This window comes from Acinonyx jubatus, chromosome D4 (genome assembly GCF_027475565.1).
Source record: "Acinonyx jubatus isolate Ajub_Pintada_27869175 chromosome D4, VMU_Ajub_asm_v1.0, whole genome shotgun sequence".
NCBI classification, from domain to species: Eukaryota; Metazoa; Chordata; class Mammalia; order Carnivora; family Felidae; genus Acinonyx; species Acinonyx jubatus.
The window spans coordinates 80,939,935-80,959,952 of NC_069391.1; the positions used below are offsets into that span (position 1 = coordinate 80,939,935).

The 20,018-nt window shown below is 37.1% G+C and overlaps 1 protein-coding gene across 3 annotated transcripts in view; it reads left to right on the forward strand.

Moving 5' to 3' along the window:
- The window catches only part of PTAR1 (protein prenyltransferase alpha subunit repeat containing 1), a 49,762-nt gene that overhangs the window by 17,193 nt on the left and 12,551 nt on the right, over positions 1 to 20,018 (forward strand). For all 3 annotated transcript variants that reach the window (XM_053205289.1, XM_053205287.1, XM_053205288.1), the window contains exons 3-5: positions 2,528 to 2,594; positions 11,259 to 11,363; positions 13,372 to 13,585. In XM_053205289.1, coding sequence (XP_053061264.1) covers positions 2,528 to 2,594; positions 11,259 to 11,363; positions 13,372 to 13,585 — 386 coding nt within the window. The remainder of the gene's footprint in view (positions 1 to 2,527; positions 2,595 to 11,258; positions 11,364 to 13,371; positions 13,586 to 20,018) is intronic.

The following is a 20,018-nucleotide window of genomic DNA, read 5'->3' on the forward strand; positions in this document are numbered from 1 at the left end:
TTTGGTGGTCCCCAAAATATGGTATGTGTTTCTGCTTCGTAATTATTTCCTTTTGTCTTCTATAATTGTGTGTTCTCTCCAACTAAAGGGTAGCCTTCTAAAAGGCAAGATCAGGTCTTACTTATCATTATATCCCTTTGTTAGTCCTGAGGGCCCACTTTAATATATGCACATTATCAATATTTGGAATATTTGTGGAATTAATCAAATAATAGTATAGAAAGTTACAGCTATTTTTCTTGGTAAATGTTAAATTAGTGCCAAAAGCTTCTAAAGGTAAAAGAAGAGAGATTAATGAGATTATTCTCTTTTTTTCAAGTTTATTTATGTACTTAGCACACACGTGAGCAGGGTAGGGGCAAAGAGAGAGGGAAAGAGAGACTCCCAAGCAGGCCTGGCAGTGTCAGTGTGGAGCCTGATGCGGGGCTCGAACCCATGAACGGCGAGATCATGACCTAAGCTGAAATCAAGAGTCGGACGCTTAACTGACTGAGCCACCCAGGCACCACATAGTATTCTTTATAGACGTAATTGTGTTTATGCATATAATGACTTGTCATGAAGATAGAGGACAAAAAATGTATGCTAATGCTACCTTTTGTTTCTTATTTACTGAATGTCATAGTAATGAAATCACAGTCTCACAAAAAATGTTAATTTTTTAAGATGCTTGAGAATGAAGTAATTTTTTTGTTCATATAGAATATTTTTATTTATTTATTTATAACTTTTAGGTCATGCCATTATTTTTTTTTAAGTTTATTTATTTTTTTGACAGAGAGAGAGAGAGAGAGAGAGAGAGAGCATGAGTGGGGGAGGAGCAGAGAGAGGGAGACACAGAATCCAAAGCAGGCTCCAGGCTCTGAGCCGTCAGCACAGAGCCCAACGCGGGGCTTGAACTTATGGACCGCGAGATCATGACCCGAGCTGAATTCGGACACTCAACCGACTGAGCCACCCAGGCGCCCCTGTTCATTTGGAATATTTTTAAATGCCTATAGAAATACATTTGTACATGTTCTTTTGTGTCCCAAGTATTTATTATAGACGCATATTTTAATTGCAGTATAATTGAGTTATTAAAGACAAGTCAGATGCTGACTTTGCCACATACTGACTGGGTGTTCAGAGGCAAATTATTTAAACTTATATCAGTTTCCCTATCTATGAAGCAGAATGAGAATATCTTGAACCCTAATCCTGAGAACTCAATGAAATCATGTAAATAAAAGACTTACTATGGTGCCTGGTATACACTATTGCTAAAAAGTTATAATTATTTTTATTATTTTGCTTTACTTAGTGTTTAATATGAGCTCGGTAGAGGTTATCTTAATTTCATGTCTCTGCATTGATCATCTTAATCCTAAACTTCTCTTTTCAGTTTTAATAAAAGGAAGACAATACGTCTAAATATATTAATGATTTTGTTCTGTTAAACAAGCTTTTGGAGCTTATTTGAATATATGCGAGTTCTGTCAATATCATGATCACTAAATAGCTAATGAATATGAATGGGCTGTTAAAAAATGAAAATAGAAAATACCAAACAAAAATGAAAAAAAATGTTTATATTAATAATTGTAAATTAAAGTTGTAAGATAAAACAGACACAGAATAATTTTGTATCTGCTACATTTATTTTTTAAATACAGTTACCTCGTTGGAGTTACAGGGACATAAGTACACACTTGTTATTCTTGGCAATGTGAATAGATACAATTCATTTGAAGGACGGTTCAGAAATGCTTAGTAGGAGCCATACTGGTATTTACATTGTTTGACCTAGTAGTTCAACTCCTGGAAATATGTCCTAAGAAAATAAGCTAGGAGGCAAAAAGTGTGTTTATAGTAATGTTAACTATAATATTAAAAGCAAACAGGAAACAACCTAAGATAAAGATAAATGATAGTATATTACACTAAGAGCTTCTTATGTAGCTGTTAAAAATGCATACTGTAGCAGTATTGGAGAATGCATATGAAATAATACTGAATGAAGAAAGAGAACAAAATTGTGCATTTGTCATTGCTATGATTATGTAAAAATGTGTATGACAAAAGATAATCTTTGCAAAGGAATGTGAATGAATTGTGTTAAATGATCATGAGTAGGTTTTTTTCCCCTTTTGAAAAATTGCACATAGTCAACTACTGAAATATTTGTGGAATTAAAAGAATAATGGTATAGAAATCATATTTCTTTTCCTTGGTCAGTATTACATTAGTGCCAAAAACTACTATAAGAATGAGGAGATTAATTTGCATATTCTTTGTAGGTACGTTGTATTGTGAAGTTGTTTGAGTGTCAGCTTTTAAAAGATTGTTACATTTATCATAAAGTAGAAAAAAATCTTGAGGATATCTTCATACTTCCGGCAGCTTAGAGCAAGGTGTTTACCATTCAAATTACTATGACATGGCATATACATAAGGATAACAGGAGACACAAATATACAGGGCCTTGAAAGAGAAGCCAAGCCTCAAAGGGTAGGACTCTTTTTAATGTGACTTCTCTTTATTTTAGAACTGATAGATGTCACATGCACCCTGCTGCTTCTAAACCCAGACTTCACCACTGCATGGAATGTAAGGTATGTCTTCTCACCAGTGATCAAATGAACTTGTCCAAATTTCTGAAGACCTCTAAGCCCCATGAGTTGTTAGCTTTTTGAAAAATGAAATATAAACCATGTATCTATTGCATTTTATGCTTATGTCTTCTACCTGTTCTTTATATTACCTCCATGGACAGTTCTGACTTAAACTTGGCTCCTCCTTGTATGTTTTTGTCTTTGCTCCATAAACTTTCCTGTCTGAAATATGAATTATCGTGTTGAATTATAGTATGCCATTGGATACATGCTTTTATTTTCCTTCCTTTTTAGAAGAGTAGATGCAACCAGTGTAATTGGTTGGTTTGTAAGGCATTGGTTATGTATTTGTGAAGTACAGTGGGGAGTATGTAGGATGAGGATTTAAGGCCATGACCTTTTAGTCTCCGTTTAGTTACTAATATTGTGACCTCTATGGGCAGATCACTTCAAGTCTCTGGCACTTGGGATTTGGGGAAGGGATCACATACATTGATTAGTATCTTAGTTCTTTCATCTGGTTATTTTAGCTTTAAACACAAAATACTTTATGGAAATATCGAAGTTCAGACCAGGTTCCTGTTTTGTTTTTTTTTTTCACTGAAATTTTTTCAGTTATATAATATGTATGGTTTTTAAAAAATGGTGGTCTCTTTGACTAATACAAATTCTCTTAGAGGAAAGCAGAATACAAGTTAAAGATAAAAGTGAAGTCCTGTTGTACATTGTGAATACATTTTAAATTTTCCCATAGATTATAGAGACCATAGATTATAGCTCTTTGTCTTTAAAGATGACTTAAACAATTTATTTAATCTTCTGGGTAAGCAGGGTTACATTCTGAGTTAGTGTTCTATAATACCTAGTTTTGTATGTGTCACTGATTTTTTAAAATTTAGGTAACTTCTATTATATGTCTTTTTAAATTGTTGAATAATTAGTATTCAGATATTTAGAGTAAGGAGTAAGAAAAGTATAGAATGAGATACAGGCTTTAAAATTTACATAATCTTAGAATTCTGATTTTCTTTTCTAGAAAGCACCACAATGGTTTGTTCATGAGTGGCTACTATATTATAGGGACATACTATAACTTTACTCGTTACCTCATTTAATCCACACAATAGTCGACAACATTTGTTCATTTATCAAGTATTTATTGATCGCTGTATGCTAAGTTCTCAGCACTGGGACTAGAACCACGAACAAAATAAACAAAACCCTGTCCTTGTGGAATTTTTATTCTAATAGGGGAAGAAAGGAAATAAAGACATTTACTAAATAAAATATACATTAGATCAAATGGTGGTTAAATCCTGCAGTGAAACTGGGACGGGAAAGCGGGGAAGGCCGGGAGGAGGATGGGAATACTAGTATTGCAGTTTTACGTAGGGGGCAGCAAAGACTGCCGTGAAGATGGGGATCAATCTGTGAGTTCTGGGGTACGAGCATTCCAAGAAGAGGGAACAGCAGCAAGTGGGAAAGCTGGCGGTGGTGCCCAAAGTGCTCCTTGGTGCACTGAGACAGCAAGGCAGCCCGCGCGGCTGGCACAGCGGGAATGAGGGAGAGAGTAATAGGCCGGAGTGTAAGGGAGCCGATCTCACAGGGCTTTTGTAGATCTTCCTAAGCTGTGGTAGGAACTTGGACTCTTACTCAGGGGGAGATAGAAAGTCCTGGAAGCTGAAGAGGGACAGTATTTCACTTTAGAAACTCTAGCTCCTGTGGAAAGTAGGCTATAGGAGTGCAGGGGGGTGGTTGGGAACTTAGGCAGTGGTTGCGGTAAAAGATGAGATGCGGTTAGGTGAGAGATGCTGTGATTGGAGGTAGAATTTAGAAATGGAAAAGGTGAGATTCTCACTGTATTTTATTGAACCGTATAAGCTTTGTATTTAATAAACCAATTTTAAAGACCCAGATGATGAATTCGATGCGGGAAAGAGAAAGAAGAAGGTCAAGCTTGTGTCTGGTTTTTGGCTTGAGGAATGGAAAGGATGGAGTTGCCCTTTACTGAAATGGGGCTGCCTGGAGGAGGAGCGGATCCAGGTGGGGGTGGTGGATGGAAGTGAGGAGTTCAGCGTGGGACACATTAGATTTGTGTCCTTGTACTTGTGTATGAATCTGAAGTTCAGGCAGGAGTTCGAAGCCAGATGTAAATATGGGAGTCACTAGAAAATGGGTGGTGGTATTTAAGGCCCTGAGACTGTTTGAGGCACCCAAAGGAGTGGGTGTGGATAGAGGAAAGAACCGGCGTAGAAAGCACCGGGACACTACAGGTTTCTAGTGTTGCACAATCCAGTATAGTGGCCACAAGCCACGTGTGGCCCTTGAAAGGCGACTCATCTCAGTTGACATGTGCTGTAAGTGTAAACTACGTATCAGATTCCAAAGACTCAGTACCCCCAAAGGTAAAATACCTTGTTAGTAATTTTTAGATTGAATTACATGTTGAAATTATATTTGGGGCATATTGAGTTAAATAAAATACATTGCTTTATACTTGTTTGTAAGGTAGCTGTTATAAAAGCTGAAATTACATACAGGGCTCACATTGGTGACTCACATATTTCTGTTGGGCACTGCTGTCTTAGACTGCGTGATGAGGAATCTGTAAGGGAGACTTTTAGGAAGGAGCTATAAACTCACAACTGAGAGCTTTCTGATGGGTAGGGACCACGTCTTTTTTTTCCCCCCCTTTCTTTCCCTACCATCGACTACTCTAGTGCCTGGCACTGAAAATAATTAAATTGAGTGAAAAAGAAATGAAGGTAATAGAGAAGTGGGAGTACCGTTTTCCCTCGTGCTCTCAGTTCATCATTATCACAGAGGACTTGAAAATCCTTCAACCAGAAAAGATTGTTACTAGCACAGTGTACAAACATACACACGTACATAGACATGTACACACACACATATATAATTTATTGTATATTTTATAGGGAAGTTCAGTTCAGGAGAAAGAACCTGGTCTTAACATACATGGATCTTGGTCCTTTTTCATTAATTAACTAGCAGTTGACTTTAGAGGCAAACACTGTTAACTTCACAACAGTTTTAATTTCTACATCTGTGAAATAAAAGATTTGAGCTAGGTAATTTTTTTATGATTCTTTTCAAACTGTTTTCGATTTTTGCATGGTCTGGTTTTTGGGAAATTCACTCCATAAATGTGACTTCAATGATATTCACAGCAATCACTTTTGAAAGTTATTCTAGTAGGATCATCAGTGAAGTTTTGTGCTAAAGGAATAAAAAGGAAACCTTGATTCTTTAAAAAAAGTCCATTTGTGGGTGTGTGTTCTAGTAAGTCTTAATTCGTATCAGTAAGGCTGACATGAAGACATAGGATCATGAGTACATTTTATGCAAAAACAACCAGCTTTGGAAAGTAAATTGATCTAACCTTGTAAGGTCTCTTGCAGATCAAATACTTAACACTCTGTTTAATTGTTGGTGTATTTCTTGTGCAGTAACTCTGGGAAGCATTGAGTGATTTTGACTGTATGTTAGAAACCGCTAAAACATGGTATTAATACATCAGCATTTCATTTTATAGGTATTGTGGCCTCAGGGGAAAAAATAGACGCAAGAATAAGTTTTTGAGCTGATTTCCTGTGATTACAGTGAGTGATGGATATACTTTAAAAATCCAGCCAGTTGCAGAAAAAAAATGAATGGTACTTTTTTTGCTTTGAAATTCAGCAAAGTACTTCATGAAGGAGCTTGACTTCATAACAGTGTCCTATTTTTTCCATCATTCCGTGAACCTACATAGAGTAATAAGCAGAACATCTTTGAGCAAAGATAAATAACAAAATAGCTGACACCGAGTTCCCGTGATTGTGTCCTTTACTCATAGCCTATTGAGTTAACCTGGGGACTTTATTTTATGCAGATTAGATGTTTGCTTCCAATCTGAGTTCCAAGACCTTGAGTCTAAGTTACCGATTCTCCCCTAGCTTCAGTTGTCTCTTCTGTAAAATTGAGATGATAGTAGGTTGTGCCGTATGGAATTGTTTTTATAAATCAAAAACGATTAAACCTAAGCATCCAGATCCTGGTTTCTAACACCCTTCTCTAATAAAAGGAAATAGGCTTCTTGAAGAAATGTCTCATTCTAAGAGCAGGGCAGGAAATATATAAGATGAGTGTGGAATAGCTCAAAGAGCCAGAAAGTAAGGAAGTGCTCAAAGAGGAAAATGATGGGAATATGTCAGGGGTTTCTATAGCCAAAGCTTGAACTCCTGAGCAATAACATACCACTGGATTGTACCCTGAAGTGTAAAATGGGTGTTCATAGTGACTCAGTGACATAAATAATTGACTAAGCAAGCAAAAAGTAGACAGATCTCCCGTATAGAAGGATTCCAAGTAATTTATCCAGGCGGTCCCCTCAGGGAGCTGGAGTACAACTCCCCTACTCCTTAAGTGGAATTCTTTCCAAAAAGCACAGTGGAGAAACCTGACATGTACCATCTTACCGAGGTCATCAAGGTCAGCATCAGCTGGGACAAGTCATGATATTTTGTGCCCTGGGAAATGATGCAATAAAGGTGGTACTTTGTGGTCTCTTCCTCCTCAAAACCCTGGTCTAACCGTAAGAAAAGTTTCATATAAAATACCTCATTAGGATTCATAAAGACTGTCAAGGTTTATCTGAGGAGCCTAAGGAGACATAACCAAACGTAATGTGATGTTCTGGTCAGGGTGCTGGACTAGATAAAGGACATTTGGTAAAAATGAAGGAATTCTGAATAAAGTATGGACTTCCAATAGTAATTTACTGATGGTGGTTCATCAGTTATGACAAATGTACTATAATATATTAATAAAGGAAACTGGGTACAGGGTATACAAGAATTCTCTGTACTATCCTTAGAACTTTTCTGTAAATTTAAAACAATTGTAAGATTGAAAGTTTATTTAAGACTTTTTTTTCTAAGTGATCTCTACACCCAACATGGGGCTTGAACTTACAACCATGAAATCAAGAGTCACATGCTTTACCCAGCCAGGTATCCCAAAAGTTTATCTAAAAAAAGAAATAAAATTAAGAAATAAATTCTTAAAAAAAAGAAACTGCCTGGGTGGCTCAGTTGGTTAAGCGTCCAACTCTTGATTTTGGCTCAGGTCATGATCTCGCAGTTTGTGAGTTCGAGCCCCACATCAGGCTCTGTGCTAACAGCGCTGAGCCTGCTTGGGATTTTCTCTCTCTCTCTCTCTCTCTCTCTCAAAATAAATAAATAAAGTTAAACGTTTTTTAAAAAAATAATAAAGACAAACCCCCCAAAAAACCCCAAAACAATTGAGTATCGGCAATTTCATATGGTTCTACATAATATAGGATTGTTTTGAGGATTAAATTAGATAATATATGTAAGTCACTTAACACAGTGCCTGATTCAGGGAAAGTGTACAGTAAATGGTAGTTTTTATGAGGATGATTTTTATTATCATCATTATGGTTATTTCAGACAGAATAAAGATATACAGTAAAAAAAAAGATGGCATTTGTTTATTCACTCATTACTGTGTGCCATGCACTGAGCTAACCAGTGAAGACTTAGCCATGGACAAGATACATGGCCCCTGGTTTCCTACAAATTAAATCAAGTGACAGCAGAGAGAAACCATAACTAATAACTTGAGATGGAGAGAAGACAGAAAAACTTAAATGAGATAAACTTTGTAGAAATATAAAAGCCCTTGCTTAATTTCATCCAGTAAGGTTGTGCGTGTAGCACAGCACTGTTCCCATCACCCCCTGCTCTTAATAAAACCACACAGGTGGCCTTTTCCTTTCCAAGGTACTTCTCCCCACATTTATTTGACCTTTGTTTTCTTCCTTCGTCCTCTGTTAGCAGTGTATCACCTAAGGCTTTTAGGATGAATCTCAAAGCCCAGCTTATTCAATATGCCTGAAAATAAAGCCACCTCAAATTTAAGGCAGTACTCCATTTCCTCAATAAGAAAAGTCTAAAAAAAACTTTTTAGGCTAATATCAATATGTAATCTTAAACTATGTGCATGAGATAAGCAAATGTCATACTCTGATAATTTTTAAATTTAGTCACATACCTTTAAAATAGCATGTTATGTAAAGTATTTTAACTTATTCATCATATTCTTACATTTCATCAAACAATTTAATTCAAATGTTTTATGTGGTTTATGGACATCAGTGACTTTGTCATCATGAGAGTTATTTTTTCAACTTAGTAGTTTTCCAGAGCACATCAAGTTTACATGTATCTAGCTTGTTTGAGATATAGCACTTTATGAATCCATGTGTGACTAAAATTTTTCTCAAGATAGATTCCTACTTGAATGCATTCGAGCAGTCGATTTTCTTTTATGATTATGTCTTGGTTCTGTGATAGCTATACCTTAATCAATTACTGTATTTCTTTTTCAAGTGATCTTTAAAATTTTATGACAGTATTTAATGCCTACAGTGTTCAGTCCTGTCCCCAGGAATGTTTATTAAATTGTTATTTAAATTTTGCTTGCTTTCTTATGATTCTATTTGGTGATATTTTATTTTTTTTAATGTTTATTTTTGAGAGAGCGAGAGAGAGAGAGAGTGTGAGCGGGAGAGGGGCAGAGAGAGAGGGAGACACGGAATCTGAAGCAGGCTCCAGGCTCTGAGCTGTCAGCACAGAGCACAATGCCCAGCTCAAACTCACAAACCATGAGATTATGAGCCCAAATCAGACGGTTAACCGACTGAGCCACCCATACACACCTATCTGGTGATCTTTTAAAGCATCCATATATAATATTGATTGAGGTTATTTTAGGCTGATATAGCTTACCATATATGTTGTTCAAAATAAATTAAGGGAGCACCCCTAATTTTACAAACTTTGTAAAGATTCAGATATAAAGTGACTGCTCTTTTCTGAAGAAAATTTTGATTATTTCCTCATAGACATATATGACAGTCTATGTAGGTAGTTGTAAATAAAGTGAGGTTTAAAATTTAGTCAATGGAAACGAGGCTGCCTACAGTAAATTCTATACCATAGAGTTTGGTGCATCACCTAGAAGGCTTGTCTAAACACAGTGCTTTGTCACTGGCTTTTGAATCAGTGGGTCTGCGATGAGATCTGAGAATCTGCATTTCTCATAAGTTTCAGATGATGGTGATGCTGTAGTTAAGGACCTTACATTGAGAAACACTGTGTTACAAAGAAGTTAAAATTATATAGGAAAATATTTTGCCTCCTTTTACACTATAGGTATGCTGACTTACTGTATGAACGAAACATTACTGATTTCAGAAGAAAGAGGACATAGGACTGCAAAAGTAATTTGCTGTTGCATTAGTCTTTCAGTGACTAATACAGGAGTATTCTGTACTAATACAGAAGTACATAGACTTCCTGTCCAATGAAAGCAAAATAGCAAATCCATTTTTTAAAGCATCCATAAACCTCAGTGTCACTTCAAATTATATTCTGAAATGCCTGACCTAAATGGTTATAAAATATAAATATTTGTTATCACTGTTCAGTATTTTCATTAAAAGGGAAATTGTTTCTCTTATCAAACAAAAATGTAGAAAGAGCACATCGCTGTTGGAAAGAAAATGTATTGTGGTAATTAGGAACTAAATTTATCTAAATAGGTGAGGTATATGATCTGGGTTCTGGTCTTTATGGGATTAAATTTCTCTAAAATAAATGAATTACCAACCCTACCACAGGAAGGACTTTTTAAGATTAGTAAATTCTAGTCAGTGACCTAACTGTATTGTAATAGATTCATTGCAAATTAATTGGGAATATAATCAGGACTATCAGAACCTGAGAAGTAGGTTGAGAGCTCCTGCATGACAGTCTTACAACTGCACAGAAGTTCTTCTGTTGGTATTTCAGAGAGCAGCGGTCACGTTATCAGGGGCCGTGCAGGTATTTCACCCAGTAATAACATCTTCTGGGAACTTATCCCAAAAGTAATGGTAGAAACAAAAGAAGTCTTAAACATAACGTTCTGTTTCAGAAATATTTCAGAATAGCAAAAACTTGGAAGCAACCCAAATGTCTAACCAAAGAAGAAAAGGTCATTAAATGATAGCATAGCCAATCAGTGGAAACTATTTGACTGTTTTAAATGTTCACTTTAGAAATGTGGGGTAAGGTAACTCTTAAGCTGTAAAACATAATATAAAATTATATGTTAATTAAGTATATATACATATGGGGAAAGACATAAGGGAAAATTGAAAAATAAAAATAGTAATTTTGTTAGGGTAATGTTGAATGAATGATTTTTTTCCCTTACATCTTAATCATACTGTGTGTACGATTAACTCCAAGTAGAGCAATTCTTGACTCGTATTGGATCTGCCCTACAGATACTGATGTCAGGCCTTGTGAGTTCTGGAAATGAGACAAGCCAGAGAAGCTCTTTGCCCTCTCCAGCTTGGTAATTCAAGTTCCGCTACTGATTTAAGAGCTTCTGTTTCAATTTATTAATCCTGCTAACTCTGAGATAATGAGAATATATTCTCGATTACTTTGTGTGATATTTATGAGAGTTTCATGTTTTGTTTTTTTTTCTTTTTCTTGGAAATTCACTTCATGGTGAGGTTCCATTAATAGCCATGCAGTATGTTTAGATGGAAAGATAAGAGTAACAGTTCTTTTTACTTTTCTTTTACAGAAAAGAGCTGATCCTCTCTGGCACTTTAAATCCAATTAAGGACTTACATCTGGGAAAACTGGCCTTAACTAAATTTCCAAAGAGTCCAGAAACATGGATTCACAGGTGTGGTAACTTTACACTATAGGATTCTTACTTGGGATTCAGAATGGCTGGACAAAAAACACAGTGTCAGTCAGGGTCACATATTGGTTCAGAGTATGAATTCTTAAGCCAAGTTACCTACTTTTAAATCTATATGCCATCACCTGCTCTCTGTGTGATCTTCAGAAATTCAAGCCTCAGTTTTCTCATTCGTAAAACGGGAATAATAATTACACCTATTTCAGAGTTAATGGTTGGCTTTATATGAGCTAATGTATGTTAACACTGCCACAGTGCCTGGCACATATTAAATACTCAGTAGATTTTAGCTGTTATTATTAACTCTCTGAGCAGTCATAATAGAGATGGCATTTACATATTCAACTATAATGAGCAACTCGGGTTTTAGAATCCATTCAGGTGTGTTTCTGGTACAGATTGCCGTAGTGATGGTTGTGGTTATTAAAACTAACAAAATAAGGGCAGCTGAGGTGAATGGTGTATAGGCCACGCTGAAGTTGCTAAGATGATAATCGCAAAGGATATTTTTAGGTTAAAGGCCTGAGGCAGCCAAAATGCACGTAAAAACTCATCTCAACATCCTGGCTCTCTGAAGCATCTTGCTCTTGGGACTCCACAAAACGACTCCATTTTGACTAAAATGGGATGGTGTGGGCTTGCCGGCTGGGGTCAGTGGGGAAATTCTTTATAAAGAAGTCCATTCTCAGTTTACTAAGCCACTTAGAACTTTTCTTAAGTCCTGAGCATTTTTAGGATCTTAGTTCAAGGTATCTTAGCTGTGATCTTGCCTTTGGCTAGCATTGCAAATCAGCTGCTTCCACTGTGGAGTCCATGGTATTTTCTTAGTAGGAATTGGGATGACACTTCAGAGAGGCATATGAGCGTGTGTATAGAGGTTTGGAAAGGGGTGATGGCAGGGGAAGTGCATTATTGTACCAATTTATGGGTTTATCTAATATTTTATAAAACAGGTTTTTGTTGTTAAGTAAAAAGCTTCTGTTTGAAAATGACAAAATGAATTTTTATACTCAATTTCTAGTAACCTTTGGGTTGGAAAATTTCATCTATAAGAATGCTTCTTATTGAGAAAATATTTGTAAAAACTAAAGACATTAGGTGGTTAGACATGCTTTTTAGTGCTTTTCATTTAAATGTATGCTAATGAAAATCTTAAATAGACAAGGGGAAAATCTGTGGATAAAGACATTTTAAAATCTCCTTGATGGTTTAACTAATTATATTGTATTTGTGTCTTTCCACATTTTCTGCTATAATAAAGAAATTCTGCTTAATGAAAGCAGTCATAATGCAGTTTCTTATTTGCAAACAAATACACATAGGGTGAGGTATGTACATATAATTAAAGATGTGAACCATGACTCCTCTTCTAGGATTTACCAGCCATTAATTAATATCCCTTCCAGGACCACCACCACCACAAGCCGGTACACACACACACACACACCCCTTGTCTTTGCATTTCCTGGCCAATTGGACTTTTTTGAGTTGTTATATTGGAACTAGGCAATCTCTTTTTGACACATTTTAATGCTTTAGAAAGGTTTCTCTCTCTGACCTTTCTTCCTCATCCTCTCTATCCATGGTGCTGAAGCTAATTATATCTTTAAAAAATTTTTTTACTGTTTTATTTATTTTTGAGACAGAGAGAGAGACAGAGTACGAGCAAGGGAGCGGCAGAGAGAGAGGGAGACACAGGATCTGAAGCAGGCTCCAGGCTCTGAACTGTCAGCATAGAGTCCAATGTGGGGCTTGAACTCGTGAACCACGAGACCATGATCTGAGCTGAAGTCAGACGCTCAACTGACTGAGCCACCCAGGCACCCCAATATATCTTTAAAAACAAATACAACAAAGTAATCCCACTGCCGCAAAATTGGGCTCATAGATAGGCATTGCACGAATGGAAATTAAGATCAAAGAAAACTGGCTGTTTTCCTCTCTGATTTATGTTCTTTCCTCGTTCTCATTCCCACATGTACCTTAACAGGCGATGGGTGCTACAACAGCTAATTCAGGAAACCTCCTTGCCTTCCTTTGTGACAAAAGGAAACTTGGGAACAATTCCTGCAGAAAGGACACAGAGACTAATACGAGAAGAGATGGAGGTCTGTGGTGAAGCGGCAGGGAGATACCCAAGCAACTATAATGCCTGGTCCCATCGCATCTGGGTTCTGCAGCATCTGGCCAAGCTAGACGTCAAGGTAAGGCTGTTCCTCCAGTCTCCCTACGCACATTCCCTGTCTGCCCTTTAAATCTTCTGATAGCAATTCCTCCTCAGAGGAACTTTTAAGGAAGAAAGTAGAGGAACTAATGGCCCAGCAGCCTGGGAAGGATCTAGCAGCTGATACCTCCAGGGAAGCCGTGGCAATTCAAAAAGTTTACATTCCTCACCAGTGCAGTTTTTGGCACTCTTCTGGTTAGTACGTTGGTAGAACTAAGACAAGTTTAAGCAGCAAAGAAGACTGAGCATAATGCATTTTGCCCTGAAACAGGAAGAGATTATTAAGCCTTACAGAATTGGACCGGTTCTTTCTTGGTGGTCTTCCGTTCTGCAACTTGATGTGCTGAACCAGCTGGCTGCCTGTTCACCTTCTCTCCTGGGGAGGGAAAAGAAGATCTCACCTGGTGTTCCCAAACTTGGCTGAGTCTGTCAGTCACTTTAGGATTTCTGAGTCTCACCCCAGGCCTACGAAATTGGGGAAAGGACAGGATTTAAGATCAGTATTTTTCATGGGCTCAGGGAGCTTTCTGGATGCAGAGCCGGGTTGGAAGCTGTCATAGCCTAAACCTTTCAGTTTAGAAATGAGGAGATGGAAGTTTCCAGAGAATTTGAATGACTTAGGCTTGGCCACGGTTATATGACTTATTATTCATCAGACTGAGACCAACTATCCTTTTGCTCCTTTTGCTCCATCATACATATGACAGCTGCTATTTTTCTTCGCTTCTTATGTTTTAGTGCCATAAGAATCTATAGTCCTCCTCTGAAAGCTTCCCAGGCTTGAGACACCTTAAAGGGGTCAAAATACCTCGTGTGGTGCTTTGAGATTAATAGAGAAGCATTCTCTAATTTTGCTTACCACCCCCTTCTACATCTCCCTTCTCAGGTTCCTGCTCCCCTCTCTGTATCCTAACCAGAGATTCCTCCAGGATTTTTTTTAAATTCCAAGGGAATTTTAAACCAACAGTTCTGGAAAAGTAACCCCTCCCTTCCTATATTGGCTTTGTGTTTCGGAGGGGGTGTCCCTTAATGTTATTGGAGTAGAAAGAGCACAAAGACAGATTTCATACTGACCTGGCTTCAGATTATTTTGGCCCTACTAGCCCTGTGTGGAAAGTGAGGCTTTAACGTTTCATCTGTGAAATAACCAGCTCGACTGCCTTCCTCAGTGGATTGTGAGAATTACTGGAGTTTGTGCATGTGAAGTACTGGGCACCTAATAGAGGCTCACTGAATTTTAGTTCCGTTCTTTGTTCCCCACGGATAGAAAGTTTAGGTGAAACTGGCTACCAGTTTGCTAGATGAACTCTAATTTATTCATGAAAAAGTACTGAAACTCTTTCATTCCCAGACGCCGGCCTATATGCTGGGTGTAGCATGATGACAAAGGGAGCGCTCTCAACAAATTGAAAATCTAGTTGAGGAGACAGATACCAGCAATTACGACATGCACGGGGTGTGATGGGAGCCCAGAAACGGCTTCTCATCCAGGCTGGGCTCGTTGGAAACGGCTAAGGCTGTGGCCCCGTCAGGGGTCTGGTGGGGTGTAGGAGATCTGGGTCCTTATGGAGTCTGGTCATCCCAGCTCCACAGCTTGGTAGTGCGTAGGGGGTGGGGAGGGGCACAGGGAGCGTTGAAGATAAAGAAAAAGGCAGAGTCCAGGTGAGCCGAGAGGTCTTTGGAAACTTTCCTACCTTGATGTGGACCTTTTAAAGTGGCATTCCCATAAAGTCAGGAACACAGGGCCAAGGGGAAATTCTTGGTTTCTTGACACTTTTCAGATGTTAAAGATGAGAACTCATGAGCGGTGTGTTGACTCAGCTGCCTGGGTCCAGTCCGAGGCTCACCTGGGCTGTCCACCTGCTGTGCCCTGCCCTTGACCTCGGTGCTCTTCCTGTCACCACTGGGCCCTGCTAGGAGATCATGCCCTACTACGCTTTGTCTATTGGAGGAAGTAATCACAGAGGTATCACTGGTACCTGTCAATGAGCTGGCATCTTTTTACATAGACAATTGAAAATACTATTTTTTAAAGTGCTGGTATCCAGCATTGATAAGGGTGTGAAAACAAGCATTGTAGAAACAGGTATGATCTTACTGAAGGGTAACATGGCAGCGTTTACAGACTTTACCCAAAAAGAGGCATGTTCCTTCTAGCACTTCTGCCTAAAGACGTAACGGGAGACGAGGTTCGGTGGTGTCGTGATCAAAGGCTCCACTCGGTGGTCACGCAGACCTAACTTGAATCCTGACTCTGCCACCAAGTTGGCTTGGCCCTGGGGGAGTTTCTTGGCCTCACTAACCTTCAGTTTCCTCATCTGTAAAATGGGCATGAGGGTAATCCCTACCTCATCAAGTGTTGTGAATTAAATGGGAGAATCCACATAAAGTGGCTCTCACAAGGGCTCGTACTAAGTGTTGGGTAAACACTGGCTATTATATAAAATATGAACATTTGGTATATAAAAATACTGTTTATCATAGTGAAAAACTAGAACAGTCTAACCCTCCAATAATGACAGATTAGTTACATTGAATTATATCACAAATTGGAATATTTTGTTGGTACTAAAAGTTATATTTTGGAAGATAATTTAAAGAAAAATGTTCACTATGGGATAAGGATCTAAACTAAATATGAGATGGTCCTAATATAATTTTTAAATATATTATTAGCATTGAATGAGATTTTGAAGTGTTTGGAATACTGCTTGGCATGTTGTAACTGCTCAACCTTTATATATATCCTCACACATGATGTTACAGATATATTGCTTTGTGTTTTCTGTTACAAGCATGTATACATTTGCTGCTCAGAAAAAAAAAAGAATAAAGAATTGTGAACAGTGCTAGGGTGGAATTATGAGATTTTCATTTTCTATTTTCTATTCTGATTGTGTGTTCTAAGTGGATTTAAGTACATTTTAAAATAGTCTCATTTGTGACTGTGGGGTGAGAGGAAAGATCACGGTTCGCCAGTTTATTACTCCTAGCCAATTGAAAGTTGATACCTTGTGTCACCTGAGAAAGCACATAGGGTCATCTCTGCAAAAAAGGTACACAGATGGCCAATAAAGACATGAAAAGATGTTCAACGTCTTAGCCATGAGGGAAAAGCAAATGAAAACCAACTAGCATGGCTAAAATGAAAAACAGCAGTTACAAGTGTTGGCACGGATGTGGAGAAATTGGAGCCCTTATACGTTGCTGGTAGGAATGTTAAATGGTGCAGCCACTGTGGGAAACAGTTTGGCATTTCTTCAAAAAATTAAACCTAGAATTACCATATATGACCCTGCAGTTCCACTCTTAGGTACTTATATATACCCCAAAGAATCAAAAACATGTTCATACCAAAACTTATTACAGCAACGTTTATAACAGCATTATTCATAGTAGCCCCAAAAAGGTAACAACTCAAATGTTCAATAACCGACGAGGAGATAAATGCAATGTGGTGTATCCACCCATACAACGGAATATTATGCGGCCATAAAAAAGGAACAAAGCCCTGATACATGCCATAACATGGATGAATCTTAAAAACATTGCTGACTGAAAGAAGCCAGATTAGGAAGGCCACATACCCTATAATCCCATTTATATGACATTCAGAATAGGCAGAGCAGATTAGTGGGTGCCAGAGACTGGGGGAATGGAGATTTAGGGGACTCCTAATAGGAATGGAAGTTGTTATGAAAGTGATGAAAATGTTCTGAAATTAGACAGCAGTGATGACTGCACAACTCAATATATACTAAAAACCACCAGTTTATTTTTCAACTTCAGAAATTGGTTCTTAAAGTACATTAGAAAGAATAAATCTTCAAGAATAGCTAAGAAATTGTTGAAAAAAAATGAAAATGAGGAACAGTGTATATTAGTATCTATCTAAATGTTTATAAAAAGAGAGTAATCTTGGTACTACTCAGTAATTAACACACTAATGGAAAATATAAGGCCCAGAAGCAAATCCCAATACATAATGTGTACACATTTCATTGAAATATGGAATTTCACATAACTGGAAAAAGGATTCTTTGTTCAATCTGTGATGCTGATTAAGATTGACCTTTTAGCAAATACTTGTCAGGTTTTAATATCATATACCAAACTAAACTCTACATGGAATAAAAACTTACCTGAAGGAAAAAAATGGAATTAAAAAAATCAGTTGCAGTAGTATAGTAAGAAAGATATTTTTTAAAAAAAGAAAGATATTTATAACATAGGGACCTAATACCTTTATAAAGATCTCTTAAAGACTTGTAAGAAAAATTAAGGACTGTCACAAATAGTAAATTAGGCAGTTATAAAAAAAAAAAAGAATTAGGCAAAATAGGCAGTTTGCATAAGAAGACACAGGGAGAAGAAGAGAATAAAATAAATATCTAGCCTTAATGGTAAAAGGAAATGCAAATTAAAATGACATGATTTTCCACTTATTAAATTAGTGAATATTAAAGTACTAGTAAGGAATTTAAGAAATATTTAACATGTTCTTCCAGTAGGAATATAAATTACACAGCCCCTCTGGAGGGCACTTTGACAATATATATGAAGAACTTTAAAAAATGTTTCTCACTGTTCCAGTAAATATACTTCTAGAAATTTCTCCTAAGTAAATAAGTTGTGCACATAGACTTTATATATATATGTGTTCAAAAGAGTGTTACTTATACAAGAGTGGAAACAAAATGAGTGAATGGTTAAATTGTGATAGTCTTTAGGATGAAATATCATGCAAAAGTTTAAAATTATAGAGTAATATTTAATGACATGGGTATATGTATATAATTTAGTAGAATGAAATCAGAATAAAAGAGTATCCCAAGTCTGTGTTAAAGATAAACTGCGCACATGCATGCATAGAGAAAAGCTGAAAGACTGGTGATAGGCCAGAATGTTAAGAGTAGTTTTCTCTGGCCAATAAGGTGATGAATGATTCTTTTTGCTTTTTTTGTATTCTGTATTTTTGAAATGTTCTAGAATGATCATTTTGTGTCACTCATAATCAGAAAATAACCAAATGTATTTTTAAAAATTTATAGGGCAGATAGCATATATATACATACGTATATATACACACACACACACACACACACACACACATACATTTTTGATTTTAATTTTAGGATTGTTACCTGTTATCCTTCTGGGTCATAGTCCTGCTTCTGTGGTTTTCTTGTAGCTATTTATTCACTCATTCATTTTTATAAGGAGTGCTGAAAAAGAATAGTAATATGTAAATTACACCATCTATAGGTCACTGATTCTGTCAGTACCTTACATTTAAGCCATATCTCTATGCAGTGTCTTTAAGATCATTTTTTTTTTTTTAACATTCATTTTTGAAAGACAGAGACAGGGTGCGAATGGGAAAGGGGCAGAGAGAGAGGGAGACACAGAATTCGAAGCAGGCTCTAGGCTCCAAGCTGTCAGCACAGAGCCCGATGCAGGGCTCAAACTCACGGACTGCAAGATCATGACCTGAGCCAAAGTCGGCCCTTTAACCGACTGAGCCCCCCAGGCACCCCAAGATCTCTTTAAAAGTAATGGCTGTCGCTTTAAAAAGTCATTGCTTATATCTCTCAACCTTTTTATTCTAGTAAAAAAAAATGCCCTGAAATTCCTGTTAAAGTTTCTTTTCTAGTTTAGTATGCCTCTTAAATATATCAAGGGAAAAGAACACAGTGAATTTTTCTCCTAAAAAGTCTGTTAAAATTTTTTTTTAATTTTTTTAATGTTTTCGTTTTGAGAGAGAGAGAGCACACACGTGCAAGTGGGGGAGGGGCAGAGAGAGAGGGAGACAAAAAATCTGAAGCAGGCTCCAGGCCATCAGCGCAGAGCCCGACATGGGGCTCAAACCCATGAACCGTGAGATTATGACTTGAGCCGAAGTCGGACGCTTAACTGACTGAGCCACCCAGGCCCCCCCCAAAAGTCTGAGAAATATCTTTAAAGGAATTAAATTGATACTGTTGAAAATCTTTCATGTCTGTGCTATTTTTTGTCTCAAAATTACAAAAAAAAATTAAAATTTTTGTGTATAGAAATATGCAGTAAGAAATAATCTAAAGGTTTTTCACATTATGTAAATTCCTTTTAAACATGTTTTGTACTCTTCAATCAAGAAGTCCTACCAAAATTAGAAATCTGATGCATTGTAGCCTAAATGTTCTGCAGGTTAATTCTTCAAAAATGTAACAACCTTAAGGTTAGTATGTATTTTTCTAAGGTAGAAGTTTATCTGGTGCTATTTTGTGCACTATTTTAATCAAATGAACAGTCTTGTTTTCCATTTCTCAGAGATTCACCAGTTCTGGAAACAAACTTATTTGGCTTCAAATAAACTCTTTAGAACTTAAAGGAGATGTTTAAAACATTTCACGGATATAAATCTGCTGTCCTAG